At 39.7% G+C, this 25,403-nt stretch overlaps 1 protein-coding gene across 1 annotated transcript in view; it reads left to right on the top strand.

Moving 5' to 3' along the window:
• The window catches only part of DOCK8 (dedicator of cytokinesis 8), a 249,536-nt gene that overhangs the window by 46,706 nt on the left and 177,427 nt on the right, over positions 1-25,403 (top strand). Inside the window, exon 2 of the mRNA XM_008963393.4 lies at positions 11,911-12,013. Within this exon, the coding sequence (XP_008961641.3) occupies positions 11,911-12,013 (103 nt within the window). The remainder of the gene's footprint in view (positions 1-11,910; positions 12,014-25,403) is intronic.

The following is a 25,403-nucleotide window of genomic DNA, read 5'->3' as shown; positions in this document are numbered from 1 at the left end:
CTAATAATCAGAAAGTTCTTCTTAATGGCCAGACGTATACCTATTTTTAGTCTATGCATTTGGCAAAATTTCATTCCACAAATTGTTTGGTGGTCCCAGGAGCTGCTTTCAAGATCTTCTCTGACCAGCTTGTTGAGAGCTTTTGTTATCTGTGTTTTCCTCAAAGATTAGACTCATCAAAGATGTGTGAAAGCCAAAACAAAGGAATGACCGCTGGTGCTCAGAGTGAGAGAGATTGGTTTAGTTGTTTAGCCAGGCTATGTGGCTTTGTTCCCAGACCACAGATTATAACCACACCATTGTGGGCACCACATATAGCCATTTTGGTAAACTAGATATGGGTTGCTAGGGACATGGGCAAGAAACCATGGGTGGGGAGGTGTGGACCTCTCAACCCTGCCCTCTCAAGCCTGGCCAACTTCACATCTGCAACTGGGACTTTGTTTCTGTTCCAGACCTGTTTATCCAACTGCCAACTTGACATCCACTTGGAGTCCTCATGAGAACCTCAAACTTAGTATGCCCAAATGAAATTTTCAGCTCACCAGAAGGTAACCATACTGTCTTGAGTCTTACAGTTACCCTGTAAACAAAGGGATTAACTTTACTAGATAGCAACTTCCTGCCCATAAAGTTAAGAAAAGAGCCCCTCAATGCAAATGTTGGTTTTGCTTATCAAATGAATGGATTCTTGGTTCTTCAGGATAGTTACAGATAACAATGGGCAGAATAGCCAGTAAATTCAGTAACTCCTTAAAATTGTTGAAAGTATTTTGTGCACTTTCTTTATATCGCTGCTTAGAGTGTTAATTGGTAAAATACTCTGAAGGACTAATACACAAAGACTTTCACCCAGCAATTCCAATTCTAGGACTTTATTCCACAGATATATTTATACATGTATGAGTTCACATGTACAGTTTTCTGAATTTTTTTGTGCTGGCAGAAAACTAGAAACAACAGAAATGAATGAAAGAGACTAGTTAAGAAATTATTGCCCAGTTATACAGTAGAATACATATGCAGCTGTAAAAAAAGAATGAGGGAATTATTATGTATTTATCTATTAAGTGAATAAAGCAAAATGAAGATCACCAGCAAACAGATAAACAAATTGTGGTATTCATACAGTGGAATACTCCTCCATAATAAAAAGGAATGAACAATGGGTGAACACTACAACATAGACGACTCTCAAGTACTGTATTCCCATTTGTGTAAATAAAAATGTGGGAAAGAATGTATACATGTATTTGCTTATAAACTCTATATGCACAGAAGGAAACACAAGAAATTATTACCCTGGGAGGCAGAGCTTGTAGTGAGCGGAGATCGTGCCACTGCACTCCAGCCTGGGCGACAGAGCAAGACTCCGTCTCAAAAAAAAAAAAAAGAAATTATTACCTAGATTGTCTCTGCAGAGGGAACTGGGTACCTGGCAGACAGGAGTAGGAGGGAGACATTGTACAATATGCTTTTTTATACTTTTTATATTTAAAATTGCAAAATATCTTACATGCTCAAAATAAAAATAGAATAGCTTATATAACTAGGTCTAAATATTACATGTAGTTTTCTTCTCTGGCTATTTTCTTTTTGGTTTTTATATAATTTTTAAAAATCCACTTACTTAGCCCAGGCACATAAATGGAAAGAAAGATATGCTTAAAATTATGTCATTTGCAAAAACAAATATTTAGATGTTTTAGAGCTAGTATGTTTTTGTTGGTTTCTAGTTTAGTTCTACATGGCATCAGACTAGCTACTCTATATGATTTCTGGACCTTTGCAATTTGTTAAGATTTGTTTTATGGTCGGGGATATGGTCAATATGTAAATGTTTAATGTGTGCAAGAAGAATGTGTACTCTGAAGTTAGGCATAGTGTTTTCTGTATATGTCAATTAGCACAAGTCTGTTTATCATGTTCAAGCTCTGTGTATCTCTGGGTTTTTTTAATCTGCATGATAGAACAGAAGTATGTTTGAAACTTTTACTATCGTTGTGGATGTAATATTTTTCCTCTACTTTTGCAGTTCTTGCTTTATATATTTTGAGCCTATATTACTTGGTACATACATATTTAGAATTGTTGTGTCTTCCTGGTGGATTGCCCTTTGATTATTTAGGAAATGTCTCTCTCTTCGGTAATGCTTCTTAAAGTCCATTTTGTCTGATAGTACTATAGCTACCTCAGCTTTCTTTTGGCTAGGTTTCATAACTTTTTAAATTCTTTCACTTTCAGTCCTTTTATGTCCTTATATTTAAAATGTGTCAAAAGAAAGAAGGAGAAAGAAAGAAAGAAAGAAAGAAAGAAAGAAAGAAAGACACCGCGATTTACCTATGTTACGAACATGTATATGTAACCCTAAACCTAAAATAAAAGTTAAATATAAATAAATAAAGTGTCTCTTCATGAAAACTTGCTTAGCATCATTAGTCATTAGGGAAATGCAAATTAAAAACACAATGAGATACCACCACATACAACATGTCTAGTATAATGGCTAAAATTAAAAATACTAACAACACCAAGTATTGTTGAACATATGGAAAAACTGGAACACTGATTATGGGAGTATACAACCACGTTGTAAAACACTTTAACTGGTCATTTACCCAAGAGGAATGAAAGACTGTATCCATATAAAGATTTGAACACAAATGTTTACAGCAACTTTATTTGTAATAGGTAAAAACTGAAAACAACTCAAATGTCCATAGACAGATGAATGGATTTAAAAAAAACCATGTTATATCCATACAAAGGAATACTCCTCTATAATAAAAGGGAGTAAACTACTAATACACAGTGCAATATAGATGGATTGCAAAGTAATTCTGTTGAATGGAAGAAGCCAGACCAAAAAAAAGATATATTGTATGATTCTATTTATATAAAATTCTAGAAAATGCAAAGGATCTACAGTGACAGAAAGCAAATTAGTAGTTACCAGGAGAAGGAGGGTAAAAATTAAGAAGGGGCATGAAGAAACTTTTTTATTGTAGTAATGGTTTCATGGGTCTATACATATGTCAAAGCTTATCTAATTGTATACTTTAAATATGTGCAGTTTATTGCCAGCTAATTATACTCAATCTGTTTTTAAAAGTAAAATGTGCTTCTTATAAGTAACAATTTTTTAAAATGTAGTCTGATGACCTTTGTCTTTTAATTAGAGAATTTAATCTGTTTACATTTAATAACGGATATAGGCAGGGCGTGGTGGCTCACGCCTGTAATCCCAGCACTTTGGGAGGCCGAGGCGGGTGGATCACTTGAGGTCAGGAGTTGAAGACCAGCCTAGCCAACATGGTGAAACCCCGTCTTTACTAAGAATACAAAAATGAGCCGGGCGTGGTGGCAGGTGCCTGTAGTCTCAGCTACTCAAGAGGCTGAGGCTGGAGAATTGCTTAAACTGGGGAGGCAGAGGTTGCAGTGAGCTGGGATTGCACCACTGCACTTCAACCTGGGTGACAGAGGGAGATTCCATCTCAAAAGAAAAAAAAAAAAAACCTGATATATTTGGGTATGAATGTTCAATCCTACTGTAGGTTTTTTTTCCGTTTTGCCCACTTGTTTCTTGTTGCTATAGTCATTACAACAATACATGTTTGACTTATTAGAATCCTAGTATTAATTAGTATTTACCATTTCCCAGATGATATAATATGGGCTTTAAAACACATGAAATCCGTTTACCCCTCATACCTTTTGTGTATCATTGATGTTTTAATTCTATGTATATTTTAAACTTCACATTATTATCATTATTATATTTATATTGTACAGTCACTGTCATTTAGATTTACTTATGTTTACCCTTTTGGTGTATTTCAATGCTTTCAGCACTTCTGTGTTTCCCTTTGGGATTGCTTTTCTTCTGCCTCAAAAACTCTCTTTACTATTTATTTTAGTATGGCTCTGCTGGTAATAAATTCTCTCCATTTTTGTTTATCTGGTAAAATCTTTTTTTCCTTCATTACTTATGAAGAATATTTTCACTAGGTAGAAAATTCTAGATTGTTAGTTATTTTATTTCAGCACTTTGAAGATGTCATTGCATTGGTTTGTGGATTTCACTTTTTCAATTGAGAAGTTAATTGTTGGTTGCATTATTACACTTTGAAGGTAATGTGTCTTTTCCCTGGATGTTTTAAAGATTTTTCTCTTTGACTTTCAGTAGTTCTACTATGATGTGTCTAGGTTTGATTTCCTCTGTATTGATTCTGATGGGCATTTATAGAACTTTATGAAGTTCTGGTATTTTTGCCAGCCAGTATTTCTTTAAATATTGCTTCTGCTCCAGTTTCATCTCTCCTCCTCCTTTGGGATCCAGCTTACAAAGGTTACATCTGTTACTTTATGACTCAACACACTTTTCTGGAAAGACTCTCTTTTCTTTAAACACAAGACACTAAATGGTTACAGGTGTTCTTTTAGGTGATTATGCTGCTTCATCAGCAGATGGTGATTATATCAAGAAGGAAACTTATATGATGATATATAAAAGCTGGGGAGAGGAGATGTCTCTGAAGACAGTGAGAAATCCTTCTCTAGTCTTGCTGCTGGAACCCTCAAACACTTAAGTCATCTAATAAACATTCTACTGTCTTCAGAGGAATTTTCTAAGTGAAAGGGATTTGGGACTCCCCTGTGAGGAAGAAACATAAGTTCCATGCCTTCCTAATAAGGGGCAAACTTTTCTTTGTAGTCATGTTTCCACCTGTTGAATCCGTTTTATGGAAGTTGTACAGTTATGGCTTGTCTGTTTATGAGAAGAGATAGAGAATATGAGAAACAATAAAACCTGAAATAATCCATTGTGAGGCCACAGGCTGAAGAACTTACAAGGAATTTATTCTAGACTTTATGGCTGAAAATATGTATGCATATATGTATATGAGTGTATGGAGATACAGTTATGGATAGAGATCTATAGATATATGTGTAGATATATAGATATATAAAGTTTGCTACAGAAATTCATTTTGTACACTTTTAAAAGTGCACTTTACTAAAAGCATCCAAGAATGCATCTCAGAAAAAGCCTTAGATTTCTTTTATGTGGTCAACTCCAGGAACTACTCACTCGTGAGATAGATGTGTGTTTTCAGACCTTATCCATGCCATGCACAATGATCTAACCCTTTGATAGCTACATCATTCAAAGTCAGTTTTTCTACATGCAACAAATTTTTAAACCTTGATTTTTATTTATTTATTTATTTTGAGACAAAGTCTCGCTCTTGTCCCCCAGGCTGGAGTGCAATGGCATGATCTCAGCTCACTGCAACCTCCACCTCCCAGGTTCAAGTGATTCTCCTGCCTCAGCCTCCCGAGTAGCTGGGATTACAGGCACCTGCCACCAAGCCAGGCTAATTTTTGTATTTTTAGTAGAGACGGGGGTCTCACCATGTTGGCCAGGCTGGTCTTGAACTCCTGACCTCAGGTGATCCCCCCACCTTGGCCTCCCAAAGTGCTGGGATTACAGGCTTGAGCCACCGTGCCCGGCCTAAACCTTGATTTTAAAAAAATAACTACCCTGCCCTAACCTTGTGACTTAGGAAGTTTGGGGAGAGGGGTGTGTAACAACCTTTCACTGCTTATTTGATGTAAATCATTTCTAGTCCTGAAACAATGGCTATTTTGCAAGGTTTAATTATACTGTATGTTGTGGTTGCAGCCACATGTACACCACAAATGTCTGTAATTAGTACTTATTACTAGCTTTGTACTTTACACTGTATTCGTGGAGTGTTTTACAGTCGTTTGTTACCAAGAGTAAATTATATATTTGCTTTTCTTTACCCCACCCCTTTCACTATTGTTTAAAACATGTCAGATTCAGGAAAACCTCAAGAGACCCAAACCTCTTTCAATACTTATAGACAAAGGTTTTTTTCCTTAAATCAGTTTTAAAATCCATCCAGCCATTTTGGCTGCCGGCCATACCAGCAGATAATGAAAGAATTTTCCTTGAGGGTTGAAAGCCGGGGAGAAGCCTTCCAGGGCTGTTTGGTTTCCTAGCACAGCTGCTGGAGTAGCTCGTGGTGCTGACTGATCTGCTTGGAGATTCTTGTGCATCTCCGCCTGTTAGAGCTGGAAAGATGCTCAGGACTATACAGCCCAGCCCTTCTGGTTTACATATAATGAAACTAAGGCCCACCTTAGTCAACTAATGTGCTTAAACTCAAGCAAATGGCAAATGGCAAAACTCAGGACTCTGTCAATGAGTTTTCATTCTTTTTCTTTATTCTTCTAGACACATATTTTATAAAGAAATGAGGCAGCATGATGTTTAAAATACTTAAAGTGAGAATGAGAAAAACTGATGTCTACATATCATGAAATGGTTAAAAAGTTTAAAGTGCATTGTCTTCTCCATTAGAACTTCTTTTACTTATTTTTTTCTCAAAATCTGGCTCAGAAATCTTGTTTTAAAAGCTCCCTAAACATTCCTAGGCAGAATTAGTAACGCCCTCCTCTTTGCTAACAAGGAACTGTGCATATTCCTGTAATAGAATACTTACCATATTATATTATAAGTATTAAATTATTCATCTGCCCTCCTCCCACCTACCCACTGGATCAGGCTTCCCAGGAACAGCAACAGAGAGCCCAGCAATTTGTGTGTTCTCAATGTGGAATGAATGAATGAATGAATGAATGAATGAACCAACCATTCCTTCACAGTCTTGCACTATCAGTGAATCTTATGCTTTATTGAACATAAAAATCACCTGGAATTGCTGACTTAAAATACAGTTTTCCAGGCTATACCACAAGAGATGCTAATACAGGACTGGGGTAGGTCCAGGAATTCGAATTTTTATCTAAGTAGCTGATGACTTAATGCAAATGATCCAGCAGCCACACTTTGCAAGCTCTACGCTATGCTTAGTTGTGGTTTGTAGTCCCAATTGTATATCATAATTATCTGCTGATCTGAAAAAAACATAGAGCTTCTCTACCCACTCCTTACCACCAATCCATCACCACCATTCTGACTCCTTAGTCACAATGGGTATTGACATTTTAAATAAATCCCAAGGCTCCCTTCCGGGAAAATAAAGAAGATAATATTTATAAACTATTTTGAGTTCCTTAGAAGAAGGGTATCTTAGCTCATTAAGGAAATATTATCATGATATAAATCTAACATCATGAAACTTATCTTGGACATGTCAAATTTGGTCTAAGAATCAAATGTAGAGGAAAATAAAACCCACACACAGTACCTGCATGGAAACAGAACCTGTGCAAACACCTGCTTTGGCTTTGTGCCTTTTTGTGGAGACAGATGTCCCCCTTCACTAGGACCAGGGTAGAGATGAAGAAGGTTGATTTGGACATTGGGGTGCTATATGTTCTTTTGGGACTGAAGTTCCATGTTAGGAAACTTAATAGCTGACATTTACATAACTTTTAAACATCCCAAGTAGTACGCTCTGTCTGCACACTATTTTATATGTATGCAATTTGTTTGTTTTTGTTTTTGTTTTGAGACAGGGTCTCACTTTGTCACCCAAGCTGGAGTGCAGCAGGCATGGACACAGTTCACTGTAGCCTCAACCTCCCAGGCTCAAGCAATCCTCCCACCTCAGCCCCCTGAGTAGCTGGGACTACAGGCACACACCACCATACCTGGCTAATTTTTGTATTTTTTGTAGAGGCTGGGTTTCACCATGTTGCCCAGGCTGGTCTCAAACTCCCGAGCTCAAGTGATCCACCTGCTTTGGCCTCCCAAAGTGCTGGGATTACAGGCATGAGCCACTGTGCCCAGCCATATGGATTTTTTTAAAATTGTGAACTTACATAACTTCACAGGAGACAGACCTGAATGAGGTAGTTATAAACTACTTTCTGACTATGGAAAGGATTTCTGATCCTTGTAGTATATTTCCACGTATATTGTTATATTGTTGTCTGTTTGTATTTAGTTGCTCATACTATTTTTCACTGTAGCTTACTTTATATGCAGGTTTCCATGGGTCAACCTAATTTATATTTTTGTCATTTTAAATGGAAAAATGATATCCCATATATTTTATACTATTATTTGTTCAGTGTTCTTTCCAATGTGGGATGCTTTGGTTATTTCCAATTATTTGCTATCATGCTATCATATACAGAATTCTTATGTTCATTTCTGCTCAAAATTATATTTTTGTTTGTATGAATTCCATGGTGTATATTTCCCAAAGAGAGATAGTTAGATAAAAGAGTAACAGCAGTTTCATAGTTCTGGTTGCATATTACAGTATTACTTTCCAGACACACAGAGCCAATATACAACCCCACCAGGGGCGTGAGGCATGCTGGTTTTCCCACAGCTTGACCAACATGAAATTTTATCATTCCAGCCTATTTCTGCTAGCTTAATATGTGTGTAGGGCCTCACTAGAGATATTTTATTTTGAAGTTCTTCAAATGATATGAAGCAATTCTTTTCCACGTGGAATGATTCACTATTTTCATTTTGAGGACAAACCATTCGTTCATATTTGACAGTTTTGAAGTGACAGCTTTAATTGCCTTCTGTATAATTGGTTCTGTAGGGAGAGAAAATAGGCGTGCTATTAGGTATTGGGTTAGGCTCAAAGTGTCAAGGAAGAAGATTAGTTGTGTAGTTCTGAATTTGGAAACTTGTACGTGGACGACTGGAACAGAAACACCAGTTGACCCTGTTTAAGAAGGGCTAGAGAGCAGGAACATTCTGATTTCATGATGACAAAAATACTAGAGTTTTGACATAGGACAACAGATCTTGCTTCAAAATGAAAGCAAGACCCTATCCTTCCTGCCTGTTTGATCCTCTCACAGTGCCACTTTCTTTCCTGAATATTTTCAGATATTCTTATTTCAGATAGACCACTCTGCTGTATAATAGGACCAGTTTTAGAGTGGCCATGAAGCTAAGACCTGTTATTTGAGAGCTCTTAGGGGAACACCTGGACACAGCAGTCACAGGAGAAGTCAGTCTCATCTGTAAAAAGGTCAGCTGGATCACAAAAAAGGGCTTTGGCTTGGTGGCGTTGGCCCTCCGTGGCTTATGATCCTCTTTCAAGTAAGCAAATAAATGATTGCAGTGTTGGTTTGAGTCCTATGGTGCCAAACACAAGACACATCGTTGCTCGTGCAATATAGACCTTTGTCTTGGACAGTCGTCTAATCTGCTGATTTTTAAATAATTGGTGACTGTCCAACTTATAATTAAAATCAGTCTATCAAGCAGTTGGAGACAAAATCTGAGGTTATCCTTTCATTCCTAGTTGTCACACTAATTTTTTGCCTTCACTTTTGTCTCTGTAGAATATTTACACGTACACCTATCTATATCTGTTTAGATATAATTTATATACTACAAAATTCACGCATGTGTACAGTTCAGTGATTTTTAATGTATTCACAGTCATCACTACAATCAATTTCAGAACATTTTCATTACTCCAAACAGAAACCCCAAACTCATTAGCAACCACTCTCCATTTCTCTACAATATCCCCAACCTTAGGTGACCACAAATCTACTTTCTGTCTGTATAGATTTTGCAATTCTGGGCATTTCATATAAAGAATCATAGAACATGTGGTCTTTTGGTTTAGCTTATTTCACTTAGGATAATGTTTCCAAGGTTCATTTATGTTGTGGTGTATATATGTACTCTTTTCCTTTTTATTGCTGAGTAATTTTCCATTGTGTGGATATACAACTTTTTGTTAAGTCATTCATCAGTTGATGGACGTTTGGATTTTTTCCATTTTTTGGCCTTTATGAATAAGGCTGCTATGAACATTCATGTGTAAGTTTTTGTGGGGAAGTGTGGTTGTCTTTTTTTTTTTTTTTTTTTTTTTGCAACAGAGTCTTGCTCCGTCACCCAGTCTGGAGTGCAGTGGAGCAATCTCAGCTCACTGTGACCTCCACCTCTCGGGTTCAAGCAGTTGTCATGCCTCAGCCTCCCAAGTAGCTGGGATTACAGGCACACGCCACCACACCTGGCTAATTTTTTTGTATTTTTAGTAGAAATGGGGTTTCACCATGTTCGCCAGGCTGGTCATGAACTCCTGACCTCAAGTGATCTGCCCACTTCAGCCCCCCAAAATGCTGGGATTACAGGTGTGAGCCACCACACACTGCCAGAAGTTTGTTTTCATTTCTCCTGGGTAAAACCTTTGAGTGGAATTGCTAGGACACATGGGAGCTCTGTTTAAATTTTTCAGGAACTGCCAGATGGCTTTCCAAAACGGCTGCACCATTTTAGACTCCTACCAACAGCATATGCGTGCTCCAGTTTCTCCACATCCTTGCAAACACTTGTTATTGCCCCTCTTTCTTGTTATAGCCAGCCTAGTGGTTGTGAAATGGCAACTCATTGTGATTTGCTCTGCATTTCCCATTTCCCTCACGGCTAGTAGAATACTTACTTCCTATCCTAGTTTTTCCTTATACTTTTAAAAAATTAAATAAAGAAAATTCTGTAGAAAATTAAGGAGCACAATGTATGCTTGCAGCTACAGCTTCCTCTGGGGTTTCACACTTCCTTGCCTCATCATGTAACGGGCCACCACTAGGATGAAGGTGCTCCAGTCTTATTCTTCCAATCTTCTCTCCATTTGTCATTCAGAATCCTGGGAAAGAGAGACACTTGTCCTGCCGTGAGTTATGTGCCCACTCTTTTGATTTGTGTTTCTGCCTAGACAGTGCACAGCATGAGTGTTGGCATCTTGAAAGGAAACTGGGGTGCTCCTGAGGGAGAGTAGATGCCAAAGTTGGGACAAGAGCCCATTTTCCTGCCTTTCTAGGTGTAACTCATTGCCAAGGTCGGGAGCAAAGCAAACCATGTAGGAAACCTCATCATGCTGGGTAGTTAATAAGTATGCCCTAGCACACATTTTCACAGAGAAAACATAATACGCTTCATTTGTAATATTTAAGTATTACATCTAAAGTTACAATGTTTAAAAATTTATATATACCCTTGTTGGATACAAAGCATGTTTAAAATATGTGACCTCATTTGATCCTCAGTAATCTCTGTTAGTTTCTAATTATATTCAGTAGTGGTATTGGTATTGTATGTTTTGGCCTCATTGTGGTTTAAATACACTTGTGTGAACTAGCCTGAGAATCCAACCACCAACACAATGATGTAATGAGAAAACGTGCTCTGAGTTCCAAACAAATGGCTAACAGATAAGTGCTCAGAAGTCAACCTTTTTGTAAGCTGGGGTATCACTGGCCGGCAGTCACATGCCAGCAGGTGTGAGTAGACAGTGGGGAACAATTTCCTCTCATGTGTATGGCTCCCTAAAGTGTTGGCTGAGCATTGTCCACATGGGTGATGCCAAGGATCACTCCACTAGGAGCAGTTGGGAAAAAATACAATCATTGGGAATTCCTGTAGCATCGAAGGTGCCTACAGGGAGGGAGAAGTATTCGTATAACAGTTCTCTGGTGTTCTCTGTTGTAGCAGCCAGTCAGCCAGAAGGGTTCAGCTGCTTGAAATGAGAATGGCTGGATCAAAATGGCAGCTCAGGATTTAAAGGATTCTAGTCAGATACCAGACATCCTCACATAGAGAAAACTCTGAATGGCTGGGGGAGAAGGAGTCAAATGCCCTGGATCTTTTTCTTGGGCCTCAAAGTCCTCCTTCTGTCATCATCCTTCCAGTATTGGGCAGGACCCTGACTGCAGGCATCATGGCCTCTGTGAACTTCTCAAGGGTATGTATTATCCGACAAAAACTACGATGTCCACTAACAGGCCACTGAGAAGGTATCTTAGTCAGTTCTGCTCATCGCCCAGCCAAGGCCTACGTTTTATAACATGATATCAAAGATTGCATCTAAAATTGTGATGATTTCCTAAAATAATCATTTCATTTAGATTTTTCTATTTTAATCCAAGGTATTCTTCAGCGGAAATAAGGAAACAGTTTACTCTCCCACCAAACCTTGGCCAGTACCATCGACAGAGTATAAGTACCTCTGGCTTCCCCTCTCTTCAACTAGTAAGTATGAGTTCCAGGTTTACTTAGCGATTGGTCAAGTGCAAAAGTGCCCAGGGTATGTGTTTGCCTCCTGTTCCTTAGATCTGCCTACCGTCACCTCACATTCTCCAGTCACCAGATCCTAACTCTGTGACTGTGTCTGGACATCAGACAATATCCCTCTCTCTCTCTGCCAACCGGTACTTAGGGTACATAATAGAACCTCTGGGAGCTGTGGTTTTGATGTCTCTAGACTAGGTGGGCTTCCAGGTGACTCAGTCTCATCCAAATTATGGTTCATATTTGGGGGAGAAGGGCTAGCTTGAAAACTTACCACCATTTGTAGTATGCATTTTTTTGGAAAAGCATATTCCAAAATCTGAAATGCCGAGTTACAGACCTCCTTTTTGTAAAATAATTTTCTTGCTAGTATAATTTACATATAATAAAATTCACACATTTTAGGTGTACAATTTGGTGAATTTGGGCAACTTAGAGTCACTCAACCTTTCCTCAGTCAAGATATAGAACACTTCTTTTATCCTAAAGCGTTCCTCAGTGCCCTTTTACAATCTCCTCTCCCCAGGCCACACCCTCCAACTCACGCAATCTCTGATTCACTTCTGTCACCATAATTTTGCTCTGTCTGGAGCTTCATATCCTGTTACAGTATGTACAAACCTTCTTTTTTTGAGACAGCGTGTCAGTCTGTCACCCAGCCTGGAGTACAGAGGTGTGATCTCAGCTCACTGCAACCTCAACCTCCCAGGATCAAATGATTCTCCTCCCACCTCATCCTCCCAAGTAGCCGGGACTACAGGCGCATGCCACCACACCTGGCTAATTTTTGTACTTTTTGTAGAGACAGGGGTCTTGCTATGTTGCCCAGGCTGGTCTTGAACTCCTGGGCTCAAGCGATCCTCCTGCCTCAGCCTCCCAAAGTGCTGGGATTACAGTGAGCCACTGCACCTGGCCCTAAACCTTCATTTTTAAAACACGTTTCCTCTTAAATTGAAGATTGCCTGCATTTTTATATCAATGCCAATTGTTGAGTGTGCCTATATGTGTTACATTATTTGAGCACTAAATGCCAGATGTGTGCCAAGTGAGATAAATCTGACAAATGAGATGGTTTGTAAAACCAGAAGTGAATATTCACTTCCTTTGTGAGAGAGCTCCAGCCCTCCTGTACTCACTTCCTCACACAGCACAGCAGCACTCTCTTGCTGGTTCTGGTGGTTATCTTGAAGAGGTTAGGTTATTTTTTGTTTCTACTTATTACTTCAAAACCACTTCTGCTCTTAGAAATTTTGTAACCTTCCACTCGGTTTCCGGTAACCGCCATTTTGTCTCCTGTAACAATTTACACGCCGTGTAACTGTGAATCTTTCAAAGGTACGTTTTACTGGAGTGATTTCTGGTTATTTCAGAAGGAAAATTTGTGTGTTGCGTCATTAATGAAATAGCAGTACTAAAAAACCTATAGCATCTTTTACTGCAAGAGGTAACTTTCCATGCCATTTTTTCAGAAAATCTACTTATGACTTCGGTGGCTTGCTAGACTGGCCTTTTTATTTGTACTTTTCCTGTGTTTCAGAATTGCAGAGTATAATAAAAGCATGTCAAGTGCATGTTGTGTCCATTTTCAGGTATATTAGATAAGCTTTACACCAAGATAAATTAGATATGCTTATTGGTTTAATTTGTGCTAATATATATTTAATTGAAAATCAAAAAAAATTTTTTTAATTGACTGAAGTTGTATTCCAAAATATGCAAAATTTAGTTTAAAATAGATTGGATACACTTTTAAATTTTAAACAAGGTAAGGGTTTAGTGCTTTGCTTTTTTAAAAAGTAAATGAAGGCTGCAGCTTTCTGCAGTAGTTGTCCTGGGAAGTAGTGTGGACATCACTCCTAAGAGACCTTAAGGAAGTTTAGCTAACAGGCTTTAACCCTTTCTCTCCATACCAGCTTTTACTTTTTTTTTTTTTTTTTTTTTTGAGATGGGGTTTAGCTCTTGTCACCCAGGCTGTAGTGCAATGGCACCATCTTGGCTCACCGCAACCTCTGCCTCCTAGTTCAAGCAATTCTCCTGTAGTTCAAGCAATTCTCCTGCCTCAGCCTCCCGAGTAGCTGGGATTACAGGCATGCACCATCACATCTGGCTAATTTTGTATTTTGAGTAGAGACGGGGTTTCTCCATGTTGGTAGGGCTGGTCTCAAACTCCTGACCTCAGGTGATCCGCCCGCCTAGGCCTCCCAAAGTGCTGGGATTACAAGCATGAGCCACCATGCCCGGCCACCAGCTTTTACTTTAATGCAACAGCCTTAAATTTTCTTTCAGGAGAAATTATTTTATGTAAAGTTACAAAGGAAAATAATGCTTAATATCTGTAAGCATTCGTTTGGTAGTTTGCTGCCTCCTCAGTAAGTTTTGATGAAAGTGAATTTTGATGAATTACTACATTAGCTGGGTAGTGAAGTTAACATGTGGCTTAGCTGTCCATTTTCTAAGATATCAAGAAACCAGCAACAATAAGTAAAATTGTTAAATTATGCAAGAATCACGTATTCCTACCTGTCATCATTTAGTCTTGGTTCTATTTGCATGTGAATATTCTTTAAAATATATTACTCCCAGTTATTCCGCTTTACTTCTCTGAATCTCTTTTCCCATCTCTTGACTTCAACTTCAGTATATGTCTCTTGTTCCTTCTACCTGGAGAACATAGGCATGTGGAAGCCCAGAGGATTGAATTCTTTTTTTTTTTTCTTTTCTTTCTTTTCTTTTTTTTTTTTTAGATGAATAATCTGCTTAGGAAATCCATCTCCATAATGTTTACCTGGTATCGTGTTGTAATGTCAGAATGAAGTGGCTGTTCTTCCCCTTGAGTCATCGTCCTGAATGAAGGTTCCCCAAAAGAAATCATCAACTTACATGGTGATTTCCTTTTACCTTTAAAAAAAATATTTCTTTTCATGGAAAGATAATGGAACATGTCAGTAAGATTCATTTCTAGGAAGGCAAAGGAGAAGTTTATCATCTAAAGACTCTCAACCTAAAGCTGTTTTAGAAAACTTTCCTTAAAATGAGAAGCCGTAGGTTTTCGTTGCATTATTTTGGCTAATTGAAAAATAAGACCGAGTGCGTTCTGACCTTCGTTTTTCTCTTACCTTTATTTTTACAACCACCATTTCAACGGCCCACTTGCTGATACAAATGATTGTTTAATTCTAAAAAGCATTTAATCGAAGTCAAGTTATTTAGAACCTAATCATTTACACGTCTTTGTTGTTGCTGCTGTTTTGCAAGAGTGAAGAGCTTGGAGTCAGGTGAATCTGGGATGAAGTACAGTTGTCATTTATTAGTCATGTAATTTGTGACAAGCCACTTAATCTCTCTGAAGACTTCAGTTTTTTCATTTGTAAAATTGGCATAATAATGCGGTCCCTACTAGGCAATATAGAATTATGTAATAGGTCCTTTGTATATATTGGCTGGTATTGCTCTCTTACGATTTGGCACCATGGAGACCCTGTGGGAGATTAAAAGAAGATGATGAGTAAAAGGTGACTTCAGCTCTGAAGGGCTTTATGATCCATTTGGGAGAACAGGTAATATAGAGTATACGGGCTTCAAAAGTGGCAGGTGTTTAGAAGAGAAAAGGATACATGATGTGATAGGAGGCAAAGGCTTGATTGAGAAGGCTGAGAAGACTTAGAGTAAGAGTTCTCAGCCCTGACTGGACATTAAAATTATCTGGGAACAATTCAGTCAGAATTCTTGGGGGTGGGGACAAAGCATCAGTATTTTAAAGTTCCCTGGGGACTTTAACTTGAAGCCCAGGTGGAGAATCATTTAAACAACTCTGTTATTTATTTATTTAAAATTTTAATGTATTTTTTGAGATGGAGTCTTGCTCTGTCACCCAGGCTGGAGTGCAGTGGTGCAATCTTGGCTCACTGCAACTCCTGCCTCCCAGGTCCAAGCTATTCTCCTGCCTCAGCCTCCCTAGTAGCTAGGAATACAGGCGTGCACCACCACAACTGGCTAATTTTTGTACTTTTAGTAGAGACAGGGTTTCACCATGTTGGCCAGGCTGGTCACGAACTCCTGACCTCAAGCAATCCACCCACCTCGGCCTCCCAAAGTGCTGGGATTACAGGCGTGAGCCACTGGGCCCGGCCTAGTTTTATTTATTTTTTTGAAACGGAATCTCCCTCTGTCACCCAGGCTGGAGTGCAGTGATGTGATTTCTGCTCTCTGCAACCTCTGCCTCCTGCGTTCAAGTGATTCTCCTGACTTAGCATCCTGAGTAGCTGGGATTACAGGCACCTGCCGCCATGCCTGGCTAATTTTTGTATTTTTAGTAAAGACGGGGTTTCACCATGTTGGCCAGGCTGGTCTCGAACTTCTGACCTCAGGTGATCCGCCCGCCTCGGCCTCCCAAAGTGCTGGGATTACAGGCTTGAGCCACTGCGCTCGGCCCATTTAAAAAACTTTAAAGGTAGACCTATTCCAAATGGGGGGAAAATATAAAGAAAGGTAACACTTATTTTGCCCTGTGTGCTTTGAATTTCAGAAGGTGTAGTAAGCAAAGACCACTTACTAACCCTACAGATACATCCTTAGAAAATACAGTGGTTTCTGTCATAAATCCGATAAATCAGATGAGAGGAAGGGTGTATGTTTGATGTTGATTTTTCTTTTTGTTTTATTGGGGTTTTTAAAAACTAAATATCAGGTCTGATGACTATGTGTATAAACATTTTCTAAGTAGATAAAATATTTTCGAATTTTGCATTTTTTAGTATGAAGGGGATCCATCATTTGAAGTTGGTTTTCTAGATGTGATGATAAACTTGTCCCAGGTCTATTTGACACTCCTACCAAAATCCTTTGTGACCAGGGCTAGAAGGCAGCTGTGGCTAGTAAATAACCCTGTGTGTAGACTCACTTATTGGCTTTGGCATTCTCTATTGCCACAGCTGTGTGAATAGATTAACCAGAGACCCTCTGGTGCCAGCCACCTATTCAGGCAAACAAGTCTATAATCAGTACCTCTGTTAAAATGAAACTGTAATATACTATTGTCTTTTCATTTATTTATTTATTTATTTAGAGACAGGGCCTCGCTCTGTCGCCCAGGCTGGAGTGCAGTGGTACAATCTTGGCTCACTACAACCTCCGCCTCCCAGGCTCAAGCGATTCTCCTGCCTCAGCCTCCCAAGTAACTGGGACCACAGGCGCACCATTGCACCTGGCTAATTTTTGTATTTTTTTTTTTGTAGAGATGGAGTTTCTCCATGTTGTCCAGGCTGGTCTTGAACTCCTGAGCTTCAGTGATCTGCCTGCCTTGGCCTCCCAAAGTGCTGGGATTACAGGCATGAGTCATTATACCCGGCCTATTTTCTGATTGTTCAAAGTAGAAGCCAGGCACAATGGCTCATGGCTGTATGTAATCCCAGCAATTTGGGAGGCAGAGGCAGGAGGATAGCTTGAAGCCAAGAGTTCGAGGCCAGCCTAGGCAACATAGTGAGAACTCATCTCTACAACAAAGTTAAAAAAAAAAAAAAATTAGCCAGGCATGGTGGCACATGCCTTTAGTCCCAGCTACTTGCGAGGCTGAGGCAGAAGGATCACTTGAACTCAGGAGTTGGAGGCTGCAGTGAGCCATGATTGAGCCACAGTACTCTAGCCTGGGCAACAGAGTGAGACCCTGTCTCAGAAAAGAAAAGAGAAGAGAGGAGAAGAGAAAGAGAGAGAAGAGAAGAGAAGAGAAGAGAAGACATACAAAAGAAGAGTAACATACAAGAGAAGAGTTAGGAGACCCTGTCTCAGAGGAAAGGAGGGGAGGGGAGGGGAGAGGACAAGAGAAGAAAGAGTTAGGATCTATGCCCTAAGGAAGTGAGGAGGATTTGAGACATTGTGTAGGTGGTTAATAACCTTAAGCTACATATTTTATGGAGGGAAAAATCCTATTTTTAAAAGTGAGAATAGAAAAATTTTGAAGTGAAATGGAATGAATTAGCTGGACCATAACGGCTCTGACTGAAGAAAAGGATGTAAAAAGCCACATCCTGAATATGTACCAAACACCATGGTTACATGGCATGTTTGTATATGTAACATTTATTTTTAAAAAAAGTCTCATAGCTTAGAAGGCATTTATTTTTGTTATGTGTATAGGCTTCTGTGCAATAAAGCAACCTTTTTTATTTTACAGCTCATGATGACTTAAATGGTTAATTGCCTGATAAATATGGTCCTCTTTTATTCTTCTGATTCTATTGTTCTTTTGCACTTCATCTTTCAAGGAGTTGGGCTATTCTTAGGTTTCATTGATTGCACTGGAAGGGGCATGATGGAAAATGAAGATCTCAAGATAATTTTCATGCAAATTCACAATGGAAGATAAAATGAAAGAGTGGCAGGCATTCTGCACACAGAGCAGGCATTTCTTTATTGTCATTGTTCAGCAGAGGAATCAACTCAGCCTTGGTGAAACTAGAGTGATGCCCATGGTGGCACGTCAGCATCTCCCTCTTAGTGGCATCAGTGGTAGATTGTTGTTGGTGGAAGCAGGAAAGTGTTTAGTCCATAAAGTACAGAACTTCGATATCACAGAAGCTAGAAGAACTTTACTGCCTTCAGCTTCGTTTAAAGATAGTAGAGAGCTTACTCATTCATTTAAGAAATATGTATTGGGTCTCTGTGTCAGGAACTGCTGGCACAGCAGTGAGATTGAAGATACAACAGTGAATACAATAGAGGGCCTATCCTCATAGAGTTTGCCTTTCAGAATGAGGGACAGACACAGACAAATAGAAAATGTCGATTGTGTCAGGGAGTATTGAGGGCTTTGAAGAATGAAATCGTGACCCAGAAGAGATGCTTTTAGATTGGATCATCTGTGAAGGCCTCTATCTAGAAAGGAGACACTTGGGCAGAATTCTGAATGAACTTGACGGATATCTGAAGGAAAAATATACCAGTCAGAAGGAACAGTACGTGCAAAGTCCCCAAGACTTCGATAAGTGACATGCTCCAGAAGCAGCAAGGAAGCAGAATGAGGCCTGAACAGAGTGGGCAGTAGGAAATGCAGTCATAGAGAAAGCAGGGCTGGGTCACAGGCCTCAGAGACTGTAGAACATTGGCTCCTACCCTAAGACAGGAAGCTGCTGTGAGCATTGAGGTTAGGCGTGGAACCATTTGACTTTTTATGAGGATCACTCTGGCTGCAGTGTGGAAAATAGACTGGACGAGGGAGGGCAGTTAGGAAGATGTCACGGTAACTCAGGAAAGCAATACCGGTGCTTTGGACGAGGGTGGTGGCAGAAGAGAAGGTGAGAAGTATTCTGGATATACTTCAGAAGCAAAGTGGATAGGATTTTCTGATGGGTGATATGTAGAGTGTAAGAGAAAGAGAAGAAGCAAGATTGACTTTAATGTTTTCCACCTGGGCCTTTGGTGGACTGGAATTGCCACTTGCAGAGGTGTGGAGGTACGGAAGGTATGGGAAGAGCAGATTGCCAGGAAAGTTAAGAGTTAGTTTTGAACTCATTGTGTTTGAGAGGCCTGTTAAATGACCGAGTAGTGATGTTGAGGTGTAATTGGAAAAGTCAACCTGGAATTTATGGCAGAAGTTGAGGCTGCAGATATAAACTTGTAATTTTAAAAATGTATATTTAAAGCCATGGGAGTGAATGAGATCATTTGAGATTGAATGCAGATTGAGAGGAGATTTAGAATTGAACTCCAGGGCACTGCGTAGCAGGAGGAAAACCTAGTAAAAGTGGTATCTGTGAAATAGAGGAACGAACTGTCACAGTTTGCCTGGTACTGAGAATTTTCTCAGTACATGAGACTTTAAGAGACTGGGACACCCTGAGACAATTGGTTGCCTTCCATGGGAAAAAAGTATGTCAAGAGGGAGAGAGTGAACAACTGTGTCCAATAAACCAGGACTGAGCAAAAACCATTGAATTTGGCATCATGAAGTCTTAGGTGACTTTGACAAGGCTTGTCTGTTGTGAACAGCCAAGTAAATGTGAGGACCACTCTCCAAAAGGTAAATAAACATGCATGAGGACACAGGTGCGCCACCTGGAGACATCATGCCTCTTCCCTGTCCCCACCAGGAGTGGCATGAAGCCTCCCCAGTGCTGTAACGAGGCAGCCAGGTCCTGGGTGACTGCACATGTGACTTGGGGCAAGTCATTTAACCTCTCTGTTTTCACTATCCTATTTGTGAAATATTGTTTAGATTTGTGGTTTGAGTCAGCTATCTGTATGCTATCTGTATACTACACTGTGTTAGGAGCTATGTAGATTAATTTTCAACAGATATGGTTCTGGGGTTGTAGGAATTTTCAATTTCAGAACAAATTGAATCTTACCCTTGGTCAGGAGAAATAGCCTTTGACATGTGTTAGGGGGCAAGGGAAATCTCAAACTTGCTTAATTTTAAAAATGAATATTTAGTTGTGGATAATTTAAGCTTTGGTGATATTTCTAATTATTTTTTGTGTGTTTCTAGTCTACTGACCAGAAGTCTGAAAAAAAACAACTAAAAAGAAAGACTGCATAAGCCTTCACTAGAGAAGTATTGAAAATTGCTTGAGGGAAGTGACGGTTTCTTTAGCCTAGTGTCTGTAGGACCCCAGTAGTGTTTGTTGAATGAATGAAAGGAGGCGTATCAGTCAGGTTCACTCAGAGAAACAGAAGCTGTAGGAAATCCATATGGATGTGTATGAAGGTACTGGCTTGCCTACTGCTGGTGTGTGGCTAAGCGAGCTTAAAAGTCCACAGGGCAGATAGTCAGGAAGGAAATATTCCAAACAGACTGAGCTCCCTTGGGCACAAGCTGAAGCCTGGAGTCTGAACTGCCAGAGAGCCTCTGCCTTCTTAGAAAAGGCTTCAAGTCAGGCCCACCCAGGGGAATCTCTCCTTTGATTAACTTAAAGTCACCTGTTTACAGACTTTAATTACATTGGCAATAGTCCCTTCACAGAAGCACCTAAATGACTGATTACGTAACTGAAAAAAGGTGTGTGTATGTTACAAAATGGCTGCAGTCTCCCTTCTGTCCAGCTCTTGCAGGAGAACTCTCTTGTAGCTCACCCTGTCTGAAAACATACTGGAAAGGAATTCAAGGAAATGTAGTTCAGCCTAGCCACGTTGACACATCATGAAGCCATCACAAAAGGTAAAGCCTGGTTTAGGAGCATTTGCATTTGCAGTCTTAAGTATTTTTGTCTTATTTTTCAAAAGGGGTTGGGCACGGTGGCTCACGCCTGTAATCCCAATACTTGGGGAGGCCGAGGTGAGTGGATCATTTGAGGCCAGGAGTTTGAGACCAGCCAGGCCAACGTAGTGGAACCCCATCTCCACTAAAATGACAATAATTAGCCAGGCGTGGTGGTGCATGCCTGTAATCCCAGCTATTCAGGAGGCTGAGGCACAAGAATTTCTTGAACCCAGGAGGTGGAGGTTGCAGTGAGCCAAGATCCGGCCACTGCAGTCCAGCAATGGAGTGAGACTCTGTCTCAAAAAAAAAAAAGTTGTTTTGGTTTTTAATTTTTGATTTTTTCTTATGTTATTACATATAACGAATGATATGCATACTCTGAAAAATCATGACATAAAGGTGACCTTGAAATTACTTTGATGTTCATTTAAACTAGTCTTTGGTCTCCACTGGCTAGGAGACCACATATAGCAGAACAGCAGAGAAAGCAAAACAGTTAATTTTCATGTTTGGCTTTTGAGCTTCCAGGGACCCAAGTCTTGCCTTGAACTGATCTTAGGAAATTCCTCATTCCCTACCCGACCCTGTTTCTAAACTGCATCCCTGCTGAAATGCAATGCCACTGTAACTCTCTCCAATATTTGTTTTCTTCTTTGGCTTACCACTAGATGTATGTATATATGTTTGTGTGCTTGTGTGTGTGTGTGTGTGTGTGTGTGTGTGTGTGTGTTGACTGCCTCATAGTAAAGCCTACTCTTGAGATTAAGACTCCTGATAGTTTACAGAACAGAAATCTTTTTTAGTTCCTGGTTATTACTTGAATTTGCAAGAGGAACAACTGCTAGGAGGCCTAGTTAACAGCAGTTAGGGTCTCCACCCACTTGCCAAGGGCAAGACTAGTTTACACCACATTTGGAATGACCAATTTCCTCCCACTTTAGTTTCAGTGTAGAAAGAGTAGGGGAGACAAAGTATTAAATGTCAACTTGGGTGTAGTGCTAGAACCGTACTCAATAATGCTATCATTGCCGTTTGTGCTTACCAGCTCTTCAGTACTGGAATAGATTCAGACCTCGAGAGTTTATGACTTTATCATCAACTGGGTGTGTTGCCCTTGGCACATTGCCACACAGTGCTTAATGATGATATATGTTCTTTATCAAATTCCCCCCACCAAATAATGGCATTATTTACGTGTGAGAAAGTTGCACATTTCACCACCTCATGGTTTATTAGAGTGCAACTCCATGAGAACAACTGCCTGTGATCCTCTGTATCCCCATTGGCCAACTCAGGAGCTCAGTATGCCCTACCCAGTAGATGCTCAGAACATCATTGCTGAGTGAGGAAGTCAGCCATCATTTTCTCCCTGGATAGTCTCTCCTGTAGGTAACAGGGGCCGTTATCAGCCAGGTTTTTCATCATTTGTGGCTTTGAATTTCAGGGACATGACAAGTTTGCTTTTTGTTTTGTTTTGTTTTGTTTTTTTTGGTTTTCTAGAGACAGGGTCTTCCTGTCACTCAGGCTGGAGTTCAGTGATGTGATCACAGCTCACTGCAGCCTCGAACTCCTGGGCTCAGTGTTTCTCCCACCTCAGCCTTTGGAGTAGCCAGGAGTATAGGTGGTGTACCACCACACCCATCTAACTTTAAAAAAAAAAAAATTGTAAAGAAAGAGTCTCACTTTTTTGCCCAGGCTGGTCTCATACTCCTGGCTCAAGCAATCCTCCTGCGTTGGCCTCCCGAAGTGCTGGGACTGCAGGTGTGAGCCACCTTGCCTATCCAACATGACAAGTATTATTCTCTGGCAGGAAGTGAATTTTTTTCTCACTGATGATTGCACACAAATGTCATATCTCCATGAGGCTTCTACTCACTAGTTTTACGGCTCATGTCACCTTGCGTCAAACTATGCTTCAGTATAATTTTGAAGTATATATTTCCATTGCCTCTCCTTGAGTAATTGATATTCTTCACAATAAGTTTACATTTATTATCACTTTTATTTACTTACTATTATTACTCTGAGCAGCCAATCTTATGAGAAGCTCAGAGTGGAACGTGTGGGTCATGGTAAATATATTATTTGACTCACTTCCAAACACACTTACTATTGCCTGGTGTTTTGATTATTTCAAAATATACTGATTTCTTGAAAGGCCTGCAAAAGAAAACAATCAAAATTATAGCGGTTAAGAATGTGAGTCTGCCTTGGTTTGAATTCCAGATGGGCCAGTCCCTAGCTGTGTAATCATGGGAAAATTATTAAATCTCTAGCCTCGCTTTCTTCATCTGTAAAATGAGCATACAGGCTGAGCATCCCTAGTCCAAAAATGCAAAATTCAAAATGCTCCAAAATCTGAAACTTTTTTTGTGCCTCCATGACGCCACAAGTGGAAAATTCCACACCTGACCTTACGTGATAGGTCACAGTCAAAACATTGTTTCATACACACAATACTTTTTTTTATTTGTATAAGTTTAAGTGGTACAAGTGCAGTTTTGCTACATGAATATACTGCATAGTGGTAAAGTCTGGACTTTTAGTGTCTCCATCACCCAATTAGCGTCCATTGTATTCATTAAGAAATCTAGCATCCCTCACCCCCTCCCACCTTCCCCCCTCTCCAAGCCTTTCATGTCTAGCATTCTATGTCCATGTGTACACATTATTTAGCTCCCACTTCTAAATGAAAACATGTGATATCTGTCTTTCTGTTTCTTAGTTTTTTCGCTTAAGATAATGGCCTCCAGTTCCATCCATGTTGCTGCAAGAGACATGATTTCATTCTTTGTTATGACTGAATAGAATTATTCAGGCACAAAATTATTAAAAATATTGTATAAAATTACCTTCAGGCTGTGTGTATAAGGTGTATATGAAACATAAATTAATTTAATGTTTACAGTTGTGTTCCATCCCCTGGATGTCTCATTTTGTATATGTAAATATGACATGATATGAAAAATTCAAAACTCTGAAACACCAATTGAACTCAATTTGCAGTAAGAATGCATACCTCACAGGGTTATAGTGAGGATTGAATGAGACAATCCTAGTCCAATTTCTTTGCACATAGTAATGCTCAATAATTATTACTTAAATGGGTATAAACTTTATAGTAATGAGGTTGGGGCTGGAAAAAATGCAGTTTCATAATTTCCTATAGAAGTCATTCAATCCTGACTCTAAACTCTGTATTCCATGTGGTGGTTGGGTGGGGTGGGAGAGTCCTCTTTATCCTGTGGGGTTGGTCCTATGGAGGTGTCTGTGGCAGATTGGCAGATGCATTTGTCTTGTGCATAGATGGTGTCTGTTGTTTCCTCTGGCAGAGTTCACCAGTGTCCTAATGCAAACTTAGTCCTCATCTGGCTCCTGCACAGGCTGATCTCTGGCTCCTTTAGCCCCTCATGGTTCCTGTTGTTTCATTTTCAGAGGGACCCTTGTAAGGACTATAGTCCTCTCTTCAGCTGACCTTCAGGTCCCCAGTCAGAACCAAGGGAACCGACTCTGTCCCTTCTCATAGCACCTGGAAACCCTGGGAAACGAGGGGAATGCTTTGCTCTCAGCTACTGAGGTTGTCCTGTCACCTTCTCTTCTGCCCTCCTTTGCCATGGCATAGGATAATGTAAGTCAGCAATCTCATTACTCGGTATATAGCCAGAGGAATATAAATCATTCTACCATAAAGACACATGCGTGTGAATGTTTATTGCAACACTATTCACGATAGCAAAGACATGGAATCAACTTAAATGCCCATCAATGACAGATTGGATGCAGAAAATGTGGTACATATACACCGTGGAATACTATGCAGCCATAAAAATAATGAGATCATGCCTTTTGTGGGAACATGGATGGAACTGGAGGCTATTATCCTTTGCAAACTAACGCAGAAATAGAAAACCAAATGCTGCATGTTCTCACTTATAAGTGGGAGCTAAATGATGAGAACTTACCAACACAAAGAAAAGAACAACAGACACTGTGGTCTACTTGTGGGTGAAGGGTGGTAAGAGGGAGAGGAGCAGAAAAGATAACTATGTGGTCCTGGGCTTAATACCTGGGTGATAAAATAATTGTACAACAAACCCCCATGACATGACTTTAGCTATGTAACAAACCTTCACGTGTACCCCCAAACCTAAAAGTTAA

Source organism: Pan paniscus, chromosome 11, assembly GCF_029289425.2.
Source record: "Pan paniscus chromosome 11, NHGRI_mPanPan1-v2.0_pri, whole genome shotgun sequence".
NCBI classification, from domain to species: Eukaryota; Metazoa; Chordata; class Mammalia; order Primates; family Hominidae; genus Pan; species Pan paniscus.
The sequence above is the reverse complement of the archived record's forward strand: the minus strand, read 5'-3'. Positions and strand labels throughout refer to the sequence as shown.